Genomic DNA, 14,062 nt, shown 5'->3' with positions numbered 1-14,062 from the left:
TAATTAATGTGTTTCAAAACCCTAAGTAATACATAATAATGATTGTTAATATATCTGTAAACAGTTAATTAATGCTTAATAATGTGCTAACTAACATTAATTAAGGGACCCTTATTGTAAAGTGTTACCATATTTTTTTTTTTTTTTTAACCAGGCATATAAACACACAGATGACAACAGGTGAAACTCAAACACTCAAGTGCTGTGGTCCTGAAGTTACCTTCAGGATGTGGACCAGGTGAGTCAGCAGAGCGTCCTTATCATCCGCTGCACACGTCAGCTGATCGCTCAGCGTCACCATCTCAAACTGAGAAGCCGTCCTGACACACCAGCAACGCCACGGCAACATCCAAAAAGGAAGTAGAAACATGACTTAAAGGGGACATATTATGGAAATATCACTTTTTGAAGGCTCTTTAACATATATTTAGGTGTTTGTCGTCTTCCGCCCCCCAAACTGTGAGAACTGACAGCTGTCGAGCTGTTTCCTCGGTTGTCTGGAAATGATGTAACTAGTTTTTGAATTTGCATAACCCCACCCCTACCTGGTACCAGTAGAAGGGGCGGGGCAAGCAGTGGTTCATTTGCATTTAAAGGGACAGGCACTGAAACCAGCCGTTCTGAAGGGCTGTTTTGAGAGGATGAAAAGAGCTGTGATGTTTGATCCTTAAGGTATTTTGACCAAAGCATGTCACAGACATGTCTTTAAGACACCTGGGAACTATTTTAATTTGTGGAAAGGGGGCAGAATATGTCTCCTTTAAATCACAATCGACCAAGTAAAGACTTGGTCACGATTTTAATAAACTCAGAAAGTCTAATGAGCAAGTGCCAATGCTGCAGAATGGGTAGTCATCATGCTGCAGTAGGACTCACCGTGAGACAAACACCGCATGAACCTCTCTCAGGTCGAGGACATCACAAGCTGCCGACTCGTTTTCTAATGAGAAAAGAAAACGATCTTCCTCCAGCTTCCCATGTAGCTCCTCCTCTTCCTCACCTGAGCACACACACAGACACACCAGAGAAAAAAGAATAAAACAACACAAACAGCTGAGTCTTGTTCAGTCCGGTACTTCAGTCAGTGGTCTTACCTAAGGGGGCGGAGCCAGGCCCAACACTGGCTCCATGAGGCTGGAGAGACGGGAACTCTGAATGAGAGAGCATCATGGGTAAAGAGTCAGTGTGTCACCTGTGCATTCATGTGTACGTGTGTGTGTGTGTGTGTGTGTGTGTGTGTGTGTGTGTGTGTGTGTTACCTGTGTACTCATTGAGGCGGAGAAGCTCCACCTGCAGGGCCTGACCCGCCCTCTCAGCTAGGAGGATGGGGGAGGGGCTCTGAGGGTCTGAGTGACACACCTGTGCAGGTAACATCAGATTAAAAAGGACTCTGTGTGTGTGTGTGTGTGTGTGTGTGTGTGTGTGTGTGTGTGTGTACGTGCATGCATGTGACCTTTGCTCCTGAGCAGATCAGTGACATCGTCTCCTGGACATCACTGGTGCAGACAACCTCACACAGCCTCTGAAAACACACACATAACACAGCTCATCACCATGGTGACAGGTGATGTATCAGACAGTTTAAGGTTGACCTCATGTAATGTCACTGTTCAACCTGAGAGCTTTGATTATTGATTATTGAACTGGACCTGATGAAACTGGTCCGATCGTTGTGTTGTGTACTACCATGTATGGACCTTAAAGGACAATTCCGGGCAAATTCAACTCGGGGCTGTATTTTCCTGACATTTTAGGTCTAAAAGAAGGAATCTGAATATTTTCTGTTTAATTGCTCCTGTTTTGCGGTAGTTGTGTCTGTCCCCGCATCGCCACTGCAGCGATGAATGGGAGCGGATTGAAGTTCCGCTGCTTAGGCTGTTTGTTTACATCCCTCAAAGCCGCAAATTTTTTCCACAGACAGATCAGCATGAGGTACTCAAACATGCACCAAGAAGTTTATTTACTTCAAGCTAGTCAAGAGTTGATATTCCAGTGTTTATGACACAAACGGGAGCGTCTGACTGCACATAAACACACATTGAGCGCGTCAACTTGGGTCTCGCTCCGGGAGACTTTGAATTAGATCTAGTTTTACAAACATGTCGGTTTGCTTGAAGTAAACAAACTTCTCGGTGCATGTTTGAGTCGCCATCTGACGCTGTCTGTGGAAAGAAATTGCGGCTTTGAGGGATGTAAACAGCCTAAGCAGTGGAACTTGTGATTCCTTCTTTTAGACCTAAAATATTAGGAATTAGGAATTGTCCTTTAAGTGTCAGTTAACTCTGTTGACATCTGTTACCGTGGTAATGCCACATTATAGAGTAGCTGAGTCTGACCTGGTCCATCAGGGTGGGAGAGGAGGCCAGGGCGTGGACTCGTCTGTAGCGCCCCCTGCTGTATTTATCCTGGATGAACGTTGACCTCTCCTCATCAGACGAGTCAGGAAGCAGCTGCTCCGCTGCTGGCACCGCTGCAGCCCACACCTGATTGGCCAGCTGGTTGCCGTAGGTCACAAACAGCTGGAAGATACCACAGAGGTCAGCTCCCCCCCTCCACCTGTACGAGTGGTTCGGCCCGCCTCACCTGTCAGGCGCTCCTCACCTGTACCGGTAAGTGAGCCCCCCCACCCCCAATCACCTGTACCAGAGACTCAGCCTCCCCTCACCTGTATGAGTGGTTCAGTCCAGATCTTGTTGTCCATCTTCAGACTGCGGACCTTGGACAGTTTGATGCCCAGACCTCGATGCTGACCTGATAAAGGTGAATAGATCTGTTAGCATTAGAAATGAGCTACATCTACACTACAGTCAGTGTTGGGGAGACTTAAACCTACATGTAGTTGAACATCATAGCTTAACTACAATTGCTGTAACTTGCTGATAGTTAAACTACATTCATATTTTGTTCTGCGTCAAGTATTTCAACTGCTTTTTGGGTCATTTTTACTACTCGATTTTAACTACTCAATTTACAAACTACAATTTTGGCCAACAATTTATTTTTTCTAAAAAAAATAAGAAGACCTAATATAAATTTTATTTTAACCATCCAGAAGTCTCTGAAAAAAGGCATGAATCATCCTCTGATTGGCTGGCCCTGTCGTTCCTGTCATGGTTTTAAACATTGTTGTTCCAGACACCGATCTAGAACATCTCGACCTCTTTGTATTTTTTATGACATTTTTTGTTGACTGATTCACATTTCTGATTTACCAGTGGGTATTGGGGTAGGATTTTCATTTTCTCTTTACATTAGCCAACATGTCTATAGATTAGCCAACATGTCTATGGTCAACCTACAGGATGTTGACCAGAAATGTCAGCTTTTTTTCTTTAAAAATAAAACTGAGTTGAGAGGCATTTCTGCTGCCATGTGAATTTTTTCGAGGCTGTTATATTTAGTTTCATATACACCACATGTTGATTTATTTAATGCTGAATTAAATGAATATAATGAGTAGAAGTAGTTACTAAAGCTTTTTTTTAGCTGTAGTTTTACAAACTATGTTTCTCCAGGGGTTTGTTAGCACTGTTAGCAACCCACACTGGGACCAAAGTCTCTATGGATTTCTTTAGGGATACTGTGGTCTTGACAGACTGAATTGATTGATTGTTTCCATAATCATATTGGTTATTGATTTGTACGTCTGCACCGTTAGTATGTCACATGTAAACACACACTGTCTCCACTAGAAGCATTATTAGCATTACTAGAGTTAGCCTCGATCCTGTACCTGCACAGTTCTCACAGATGACCAGCAGCAGATTGACCGACGCCCACTCAGGATTGGCTAAGCCACAATCAGCACACAGTTTGTTGTGGGCATTCTCCCACAGACGCGTCGCCACCTGGCTGGACGACAGAGCACTACGGATAGACGAGGACAGACTGTCCAACCACAGGGACGCGTCCTTCGTCGAGTCCACCGACACACTGAGGAGCGGGGCAAAAAGAGAGGGAAGTTAGAGAGACAGGTGGACAGACAGGTGGACACATGGGCAGGTGGACAGATGGACAGACTTGAAGCTCCTGAATGGAGTGATGAGGGTGAATGAGTGTTTTCCTGTGGACTTGATTGTGGCCACATTCAGGGGGACGCTGAAGGAGGCGATGCCCAGCTGGTAGCCGTCTTTGTTGGGGTAGATCCAGAGGTCCTGACCCCAGACAGCAGCATAGACACGACTCCGCGGGTCTTTGATGGTGATTTGTCCGTGCATCCCCAGGGAGGTGGGGCTTGGTTGGCCCCGGGAATCCAGCAGAGACGTGACCCAACCATCCTGAACCTCTGCAACGGCAAAGATGTTCAGGTGCTGCCACAAAAGCTCAACGGTGTATATATTTATACTGTATAGTGTGCATGTTTATATTTATAGTTGAACATTTACAGTGCAGCCTACATGTTTAGAGTGTAGGCTACAGTGTGTGTGCATGTGTGCGTGTTGAATGTTGTTGTCACCATCACTGTGAGCCATGAAGTCATAGTGTTTCTTTCTGAAGTAAACAGAGAATCTTCCTTTGTCCTGTTTCTTCACCTTGGTGATACTGGACACATGAAACAGGACCTCACTGAACCGGTCCTGGTGAAGAACACAGACACACTGCTGACACACACACACTCAGAGAGAAGTAGAGAGAGAGACAGAGAGGGACACAGACAGTGACTTACTGTACGTTTCTTCCACAGAGACATCAGCTGTCCATCAAACGTCGCCCATAAAACATTATATCTGTTAAAGAGAGCACATCATCATCATCATCAGCATCAGCATCAGCATCAGCATTATCTTCATAGTCATCACTAGCATTATCATCCTCCTCCTCCTCCTCCTCCTCCTCCTCCTCCTCATCATCATCATCATCATCATCATCATCACCTGAAGCCCTTCCAGACGTCCAGCCAGCTGGATCTTACCACAGCGCTCCTGGGGGCGGAGTTCCCACTGCCCCCCTTCTTCCTGGACACTCTGATGGTGGCAGCTCTGCAGGACAAACACACAGTGAGAGAACATGTCTGTCAGTCTGTCTGTCTGTGAGCTTTGACCTTTACAGTAATGAACCTCAGCTTCACTCTGATAGACACAGACACCCAAATAGAACACAGTCGGCTCCTGAAGCAAACTGGGTAAACACTGCTGGGGTCAGGCTCTGTGTGTGTGTGTGTGTGTGTGTGTGTGTGTGTGTGTGTGTGTGTGTGTGTGTGTGTGTGTGTGTGGTTGTGGTGACTGTGAGAGTGTATGTGTGTGTATACCTTGGTGTCTTCTGTTTCACTTGTTTCCCTGGATTTTGTGATTGGCCAGAGGGACGAGGAGGGGGCGGAGCCGGGCGAATGGGTTTGATGCCACCTGTAGGACTGGTGGGCACACTGCAACAACAGCACCAGAGGACTGCAGTAGTGGTACTTACTGTGTACTGAATACTGGGTACTGAGTGCTGTGTACATACTTGTTGGCTGTAGGTGGATTTGAAGGAGGATCTGCTTCCATTGGATCATTCGACTTCAAGGGAGCAGAGCTAACTTCTGTATCTTCCTCCTCATTGGACAACTCAGAGTCCGCCTCCTCCTCCCCCCAACAAGCCAACACAGTGACATAGGGGTTCTCCTCCTTGAGGGTCTGGAGAAAAGCTGGAACCAGAACCAGAGAGAGGAGTCAGACTGAGGATGGGTCCAGCAGAACCAGCTGGAATCAGAACCAGACTTTATTAGGTCTGCAACTGTAGCCTACCTGGATCTGTAGCCCCCTCTGCTGGAGGATGTGTGACACCTGCTTCCCCCTCTATAGACCTCACCAGCTGCAGCAGTGCCTCAACATCTGGTCACACAGTGAACAGGGTGAACAGCCAATCAGGAGGGAAGGACTGGTGATTAATAGATTTATGATTGATCGAAGTACCTGTGGCAGGGTCTCCAGTCATTCCCATTGTTGGCAGTTGGGGAGTGTAGGGCTCATCAGCAAAGGGAGGTGGGGGTCCATCTCTAATAATCATTGTTAAACTGGGTATGTTGCTAAGGGAGCTAATGATGCTGTCTAAGCCGGCAGCAGCAGGTGTGGACCAGCTGTGAGTTAGCGTAGCAGCTGGGCTAGCTACAGAACTAGCAGTGCCTGCTAAGCTAGGTATGTGGGTGGCGATGCTGTTAGCTATGCTGTCAATGGACGGGGGGGCCGAGGGGGCAGGGGCAGCTGGGGGGGCAGAGCCTCCAATGTCAGAAGCAATTCCAGCCAATGACGGGATATTGGCAACGATGATGTCAGTGACACCGGCCAGAGTTGGGAAGACGACACCATGATCCAAACCAAGGTTGGGAGCATCTCCATCTGAGGAGGAGGTCACACTGATGTCAGAGACACCTGGCAATCAAATCAACATCTGTCCACCTGAAGTTCCTCTGTCCCTCATAACTTTAAGTGCATTATGAATAAGATTTGTTAGCGTTATTGATATTATTATTATTGGGGTCATTCCTATGTTCCCGCAACCCTATGTTCCCACATTTCTAAAAAAAAACGTCACTGAAAATTAGGCCCTGTGTTCCCACTGCCCTCTGTTCCCACAGGGGGGCAACCACCATTCCGACATCCCAGCAGTCCGACATAGGCCTCTAATTGCCTAAATGGCAACACTTAATTTTCTATCAAACGTCCCATCATTCCGACAACTCCTGCCTCCTATGGTCGGAATGACAGTATTTTTTTCTTTTTTTAAACATCCTGCCTTTCCAACAACTCCTTTAATAGCGTATTTTTTCCCAAAAAGATTTTGCACTGGTTGGGCTTAGGCAATGATGAAAGGAGTTGGTTAAGTTTAGTAAAAAGACCATAGAGGCTAGACAGGCCAGATAGATAGAGAGAGTCCAGAGAAGTAGGATGGAGTCACCTGTTGAGTAACGCACATTTCCTTATATAAAGCCTTGTCAGAATGGTGGGATGTCTAAATGGTGGGATGTCGGAATGAAGGGATGTTGGAATGACAACATGTAACCATTCCTACAGCCCTATGTTCCCACATTTCTAACTTTTTTCCCACTGAAAATTAGGCCCTGTTTCCACAGCCCTATGTTCCCATAACATCACACCCATAGAGAATCTTTTCACACGTGGCAGAGCATGCGCCATGTGATAAATCTCAAATGTGGGAACATAAGGCTGTGGGAACATAAGGCTGTGGGGACATAAGGTTGTGGGAACATAAGGCTGTGGGAACATAGGGCTGTGGGAGCATAAGGCTGTGGGGACATAAGGCTGTGGGAACATAGGGCTGTGGGAACATAAGGCTGTGGGAACATAAGGCTGTGGGAACATAGGGCTGTGGGAACATAAGGCTGTGGGAACATAGGGCTGTGGGAACATAGGGCTGTGGGAACATAGGGCTGTGGGAACATAGGGCTGTGGGAACATAAGGCTGTGGGAACATAGGGCTGTGGGAACATAGGGCTGTGGGAACACAATAAAACCAATACATTTGGTTTGGTGCCTAAAAGTATTTGCAACAAAACATTGCTAAACTGATGCTGATGCTGTTGTATTGTGAGGGTAGGTGTGGATCTTCGTGACAGGTCAACATTGTTAACATTCATTGGATGACGTCATCAGTCAGACTGACAAAGATTTTAATCTACTGCAATAACCGGTTCCACGGTTCAACCTCAGTCACGTCAACATCTGGCCCTGCTTGATTTTCCTTGTCTTTGTTTGTTTGTTTGGAACATACAGTCAATAGTAGGGCTATATTGTTTGCCAACAGGAAATACACTTGAATTGTCTGTATGTTCTTATTTTATTTTATTATACTGATTTCCATTTTTTTTCCTATATGTTGATATGAAAAATTAATAAAAAATTGTTAACAAAAAAAAACATCTGGCCCTGCAGCAGACTGTCAGTGCATGGGGACAGTATGCTGCAGTACTGAGCAGTGTGGGGCAGCATGAGATGTGACAGGTGCAGATGAGATCTGAGTGTGAGCACTGTCCCATGTGACATGCCATAAGTGCACAGATCAAACAAAATAGCTAATCAGATCTGAACAAACAGAACCTGAACAAAGATCAAAACCTGTTCAGACCTCATGCAGGTATGCTCCATGCACGATTATCGATAAACCAACATTAGTGTTGTTATTGTTCTTATTTAGTTGTTGCTGTTGTTGTTTACCCAAATGCCACATTTCAAAGTGAAACTACAAAACCCACTTTAAACTAGTTAGTGAAACCAAAACCAATTTAATCTTAAGGCTACACTGCATTAAATCAGCTTTTGATGACATCCGCAGAGAGAAAGCGTGTGTGTATGTGTGTGTACCTGTGCTCTGGTGAACTGCATCAGTGAAAACTGGTTGTAGATTTTCATCAGTCACATCTCTGAAACACAAACAAATATGATTTAAAAGGTTCTTCTGTAGATTTAAAGGTTTGTTCTGTAGATTTAAAGGAATAATTAATTACCTGTCCAAACTGAAGGCTGAACTTAGACTGTCCCTCAGGTAACGATTGCGAGGTTTTGGGACAGGTGGAGGAGGAGGAGGTGTAGTCATCCTGGAGACAGGAGCAAACATTCAATGAATCATTTTCCTGCCAGGAAGCATCATCATCTCCAGCAGAGGTCTGAAGGTGAAAACTAGTAACAAGTGAAAAGACCTCCTCACCTCAAACAATCAGTAACTGCAGTGATCAGCTCCTTCGACCAATCAGACCACACGGTCTACCTGTAATCAGTATATAGTCTCAGGTCAAAGTGATCAAAGATCAGTGATCAGAGGGTTTTAATGAGACCTTACCACAGAACCTCAACGGAGAAACATAAAACACAACCTTAACACAGAACTTTGACCTAGAACCAGACGACACAACCTGCACATGGAACCATAACAAATCAGCTGAAGACAGAACCGTCAGAATCACAACACAAAACCTTAACAAAGTCAGGCAAACACACACCTGAGTTACCTGTCTGTGATCACCTGTCTGTAAGTTACCTGTCTGTGAACACCTGTCTGTGATCACCTGTCTGTAAGTTACCTGTCTGTGATCACCTGTCTGTAAGTTACCTGTCTGTAAGTTACCTGTCTGTGATCACCTGTCTGTAAGTTACCTGTCTGTGATCACCTGTCTGTAAGTTACCTGTCTGTAAGTTACCTGTCTGTGATCACCTGTCTGTAAGTTACCTGTCTGTGATCACCTGTCTGTAAGTTACCTGTCTGTGATCACCTGTCTGTAAGTTACCGGTCTGTGATTACCTGTCTGTAAGTTCCTTGTAGTCCTCCGCTGACTGATCTGTGTTGAGTCTTCGTCAGTTTCTGGTTCACATGTTGAATGTCCTGTTTCTGATCGAGCTGCACTCATAAACATGTTACCGTAAAATCTATTCAAAGTCCATCTCTCTGTGTGTTTGTGTGTGTACGTCTGTGTCCTTGTAAGGACTGTGTGTTGGTACTGTCAGTGCCTACATCCATGTTAAGTGTGTTTACCTGTCGAGTTGAATGTGCCTCATACATTCAAGCTTCCAGGTGTTCACAACCTGACAGAATTCAACTGTTTCAACACGCAAAGTTTTACAGTGAAGAGTCACTGGTTCAACCTGCCGCAGGAATGTAGGTGTGTGTGTGTGTGCGCGTGTGTGTGTGTAGGTGTGTGTGCGTGTGTGTGTGTGTGTGTGTGTGTGTGAACCTTACTAACATACTGAAGCGGTCAGGTTTTGTTTTTAAATCAACTGGAGACTTTTTTTCTTAGTCTAGATAGATAGATAGATAGATACTACCGGTACTACCGGAAAAACCACTAACAAAAACTGCTGCACAACAATTGCGTGATGATCAAAACTTGCAACACAACAACTGTTGTTACACAAATATAAGTTAGATAAGTTGTATGTATAAGTAAATGAAAGTATGTATAGGCCTATAATATAATAATAATAATTCTAAGGAATTGTCTGATCCAATTTATCTTGAAGGAGCTGCCTGCTTCTTCAGATGCAGGGCATACAGATGTCTGACGGTTTGTGAATTCTGTAAAACGCATATCAATTAGCACAGAATTGTGGACACTGTGGCTGTTCTTCAGGCAATACCCAGTATTCTTGCAGGCAGGCTGTCAGGGTGTTCCGCCTCTGTGTCCGTCTGTTACATGTGATATTTTCTATGACCACTAGTACTACATCACTGGCTTCTCATTAAAAGCAGCAAAAAAGAACAATATTTATTTTTATTTTTATTAAGTATGTAACAAAATATATAGGCTGTTGAAGTAAGATTAGTCTTATAGCAGTTATATGTTTTGCTTATAATGTTTCAGTTCTTTTGTTTATGTCCTTTTCACTGGCTAGGCAGCAAGTTGGTCCGTAAGACACAAAACCAGTCAGGCAAATCTCTGTATTCAATGTCCTGGACATGACTGCAAAACTAAGTTCTAGACACCGAGGGATTTGCCCTGAGTTTTTCTTTGGTATAGATGCTGGGGGTCTCCACAAGATACACAGAGATGCCGAGTATATCTGACAGTGGCGTCATTAGGCCTATTTTAGGGGGGCTGAAGCCCCCCTAAAATATTCTTAAGCCCCCCTAAATAATTTGGTGTTCTTCTATTAGGCTATGTGACTTTTTTTTTATATATGTGACATATATTCTCCTTTTAAGAACCCCAGCTGTCACCGCATTTGTCTCTTGTTTTTTCTGATTTGTTTAATTTAATTAGTTTGTTGAGTGTGTGACCACCCCCCTCCCAGCTGTGAGTTGGTAGCGCCCATGTAGCGGCGGCTTGTTTGAAGCTCCACTCCGAGCCTGCAGTGACGGGCTACAGGAGCTCTGAGGTCAACCGAGGGAGAGAGTCAGTCCACCTGTAGCTAAAAGAGGACTAGCAGGTATCAGACAGTAAGCTACTACATCTCTAAATAGTAGTGTGGTCAAAATGACCGCGATCAAATTTGAATTCATGTGAAATATTAATTGCGTTGTAAACGGATCAGTTTTAAAGCTAGAGCGAAGATACAGATATTATATGAAACCAGGAGATGCTAGGCTTCTGTTGGTACCAACCATGTCGTGATAGCTTGTCAGAAAACTGGCTAAATAATGCTCCAAAGTTCGGCTAGATTCTGGTGGGGAAAACTTTTAAACGGGGATCCTGAACACTCCTGTCATCATGTGTGTGTTCCTCTCTCTCTCTCTCTGTCTCATGTGCCGTGTGTGTGCTGTGTATGTGTGTAATGTGTTACTGTAACATTCATCTGGTACTTTATAGCTTAACTGTGTTAAAGAAAATAAAATTTAGCAGTAAAAAACAGATTATTTAATGGATTAATTTAAAATACTAATGATATCTGGTGACACTGCAGGCAGCACAGACAGACAGGGAGAGAAATGCTGTAGGGAGAGGCCAGACTGAGACATGTCCTGAAGATGCAGAAGATCAGGTAAGACACAGGAATATATAAAAACAGCATGATAACAATATAGGCTAGGTATAAATATATATATATTTTTAAACCTAGTCCAAATAAAACTACTAATAAAAGCAGAATATTCAAATTAAAATGATTCTCAGGGTCAGTCATTTGCACAACCCCCCAATGTCTATTTCAGCTCAGAAAAAGAAAAAAATCTGAAATTTCTTGTGAAGGTCCTGGTTGTGTAGAAGATGAAGGGGTTTCTAGGGTGAAATGTGCACACTTTACCAGAAATATCTGCTCCAGTTGGAGTCGCACTTCATTTCTGTTGTCTGGTCTTATTTGAATTGGAAAATGTGAGGAGGTCTGGGTGAAATCAAAATGAGCCAAAAACAGCTGTATTTGGATGGAGTGTATAACCATTATGACACAGGCTACTAGTGAAATATAATTAGTTTTCCAGTACACCTGGACATATCCATGATAGTCAAACACCTGAAAAATTACTCAGGTTCACTTTTTTTAGCATCTACTTTTACACGGTAAAATTCAAAAGTAGTTGAATTCTTAGATTCAACTAGCCCATGATTCAATACTCTAAATTTACTCTAAATTCTAAATATTGTGTTTTTTCTGGGCCATTGTGAAAGTTCGTGCTTGCGCACTACATTCGCTCACATCCTGTGCATCTACTGGGGGCTAAGCCCCCCCTGTCCTTAAAACCTAGTGACGCCCCTGATATCTGATGCCGAGGCTGTTTGTGGTTGGCTAAGAGAGATGTGAATTGTTAGTTTGCATCACGTTTTAATCTGTGTTGTAATTCAGCCAACCACCTTTGATCTGACATCAGATGTGACGGGACAATCGGTAAAGATATAAATGTATGTGCTGATTCAAATGATAGTTGCATTGAATAGTGGTTGTTGTGAATATTTATTGCATCGAAATGTGCCTGACATTTTGGAAACCTGCCTGTGAGGTCTTGGTGACGTGTCCACACTGTGCACCAGCGCACTTTCAGCGCAGCCTTTTGGTACAAAATTGTCACTGTGCCAAGCTGAATCTGCCAGCACCATCTGAAATACATAAATATATGGATGCAGGGTGTCTAGGTTTAGCACCTAGTCAGCTCCATTCAACCCTATAGCTGTCATACGATGCCATCACTCGATCTGGTCTACTATAAAAGCAAATGTCAAGCTCATAGAAATGAATTTTTTGGTGTGAGGTCCACTAACATTAACCGGACATGAAAGAGGCACTCCTACTTGTGGTTTCAGCTCGCCCTTGTTGACATTTTTGCGTTTTGGCTTCACCAATCCACTTTTCCTGGACCATTTGGTTTATGACGTGCATTGGAGAGCTTGGCCCTGTAAATGTTTTTTTCATGACAAATACACTATATTGTAGATCGATACATCGACAACCTAAACTGCATTCAGATGTGATATCTTTATTTTATTTTTTTTTAACCGGTGTGCTTTCTCTTTCACATAAGGCCGCAGTGTACACACCAGATCTACGAGGTGGTGGCTGGGAAACTTGTGGTGGTGCAGCAACAGGGGCTGATTCAGAACTATTGGCAACAGGGGGCTAACGTTTCCATGCAGGTCTTTAACCTTTCTCTGGTGTTGGGGTCACCAGTGACCCATTTTCAGGTTTTAAATGCATACAAGTACCACATAAATTCATGGGCTTAGTGTAAGTGCACAAGTGTGTTCCATTTCTCCAACAACCAAAAGTACAGCACTGTACTTACTCATACTGATGGTAAGACTGCATCGGAGCGGTATTTGGCCAAGTATTAATCCCACAATGCACCAGCTGGTGAAGTCTGCCGTCACCAGGGCTGCGTTCCAAAAGCGGGTTGAGTCGCCCTCGCTCACTTGCCCTCAGCACTTGCCCTCGGGGGAATCCCCGCCGCCATTATAAGGGCTGTTCCATTTCTCTGAACAGCTGAAGTGAACTTGGTGAGATTGACCCTTGAGGGTCAACACCGATGGTCACTCCAGAGCTGTGTATCACCCAAAATGCATTGCAAAAATACATCCATGTGGTGGCAATAATGAACCTCAAACACCGGTTGTTTACCATCAAAGAAGAAGAAAATAAACGAAAGGGGTCAGGGTTCTTCTTTTTTTCTTAGTGTGTGACAACCATAGATCCATGGTGGCGACCAGCTTTAAAGGCGCATTACCACCACTTTTATTTGAAGATAGTTAATCCTCACTCATAATTTTCAGTACAGCTTACTTAAACCTGATGATTTTGGATTACTTTCCTCACCAGAAAGTTGTATGAACTAAGTGTAAGCTAGGAGAGTCAACAAATTAAGCAGACTTAAGGTCACTCCTTATTCTAAGTAAGGATCAAAATAACATTTTACAGTGTAGGTTACAGTAGAATAGAATGTACAACTATAAACACTAAAATAAAAAACAGCTATAATGTGGATTTTTCATTGGATGGGCAGATGATTCCCCTGGGTGGGCAAGGCTTATCTCTGGGTGACCAATGCCCACCCGTAAACACCTCCCTGAGGTGGGAACCAATAAGGAAAGAGGAGGTGATGGATTCATGAGTAATTCGCTCCTCATAGGAAATTAAGTAGGTATAGCTTCTCAATATTCAATAGCTGTGTGTTGCAGCTGATTGGCTGTGTCATAACCTGTCCCTGGTCAGGA

General features: G+C 44.0%; 2 protein-coding genes across 2 annotated transcripts in view; one reads left to right on the top strand and one right to left on the bottom strand.

Annotated features, from left to right (window-relative positions):
- The window catches only part of LOC146975154 (arf-GAP with Rho-GAP domain, ANK repeat and PH domain-containing protein 1), a 15,791-nt gene extending 7,261 nt beyond the window's left edge, over window positions 1–8,530 (bottom strand). The window contains exons 1-18 of the mRNA XM_085798856.1: window positions 8,441–8,530; window positions 8,298–8,356; window positions 5,892–6,314; window positions 5,724–5,810; window positions 5,443–5,623; window positions 5,249–5,362; window positions 4,875–4,979; window positions 4,667–4,727; window positions 4,457–4,577; window positions 4,021–4,285; window positions 3,734–3,933; window positions 2,666–2,751; window positions 2,337–2,519; window positions 1,454–1,522; window positions 1,260–1,359; window positions 1,095–1,151; window positions 877–1,000; window positions 221–320 (exon numbers count right to left, since the gene is read on the bottom strand). Of these exons, the coding sequence (XP_085654982.1) occupies window positions 221–320; window positions 877–1,000; window positions 1,095–1,151; window positions 1,260–1,359; window positions 1,454–1,522; window positions 2,337–2,519; window positions 2,666–2,751; window positions 3,734–3,933; window positions 4,021–4,285; window positions 4,457–4,577; window positions 4,667–4,727; window positions 4,875–4,979; window positions 5,249–5,362; window positions 5,443–5,623; window positions 5,724–5,810; window positions 5,892–6,314; window positions 8,298–8,356; window positions 8,441–8,529 (2,424 nt within the window). The 5' untranslated portion in view covers window position 8,530. The remainder of the gene's footprint in view (window positions 1–220; window positions 321–876; window positions 1,001–1,094; window positions 1,152–1,259; window positions 1,360–1,453; window positions 1,523–2,336; window positions 2,520–2,665; window positions 2,752–3,733; window positions 3,934–4,020; window positions 4,286–4,456; window positions 4,578–4,666; window positions 4,728–4,874; window positions 4,980–5,248; window positions 5,363–5,442; window positions 5,624–5,723; window positions 5,811–5,891; window positions 6,315–8,297; window positions 8,357–8,440) is intronic.
- The window catches only part of rps14 (ribosomal protein S14), a 155,363-nt gene that overhangs the window by 125,384 nt on the left and 15,917 nt on the right, over window positions 1–14,062 (top strand). The gene's annotated exons all lie outside the window — the stretch shown is intronic.

The sequence above is a fragment of the Trachurus japonicus genome, chromosome 14 (genome assembly GCF_045865225.1).
Source record: "Trachurus japonicus isolate A0001 chromosome 14, Traja_1.0".
Classification (NCBI taxonomy): Eukaryota; Metazoa; Chordata; class Actinopteri; order Carangiformes; family Carangidae; genus Trachurus; species Trachurus japonicus.
This window is presented reverse-complemented; position numbering and strand designations above follow the sequence as displayed.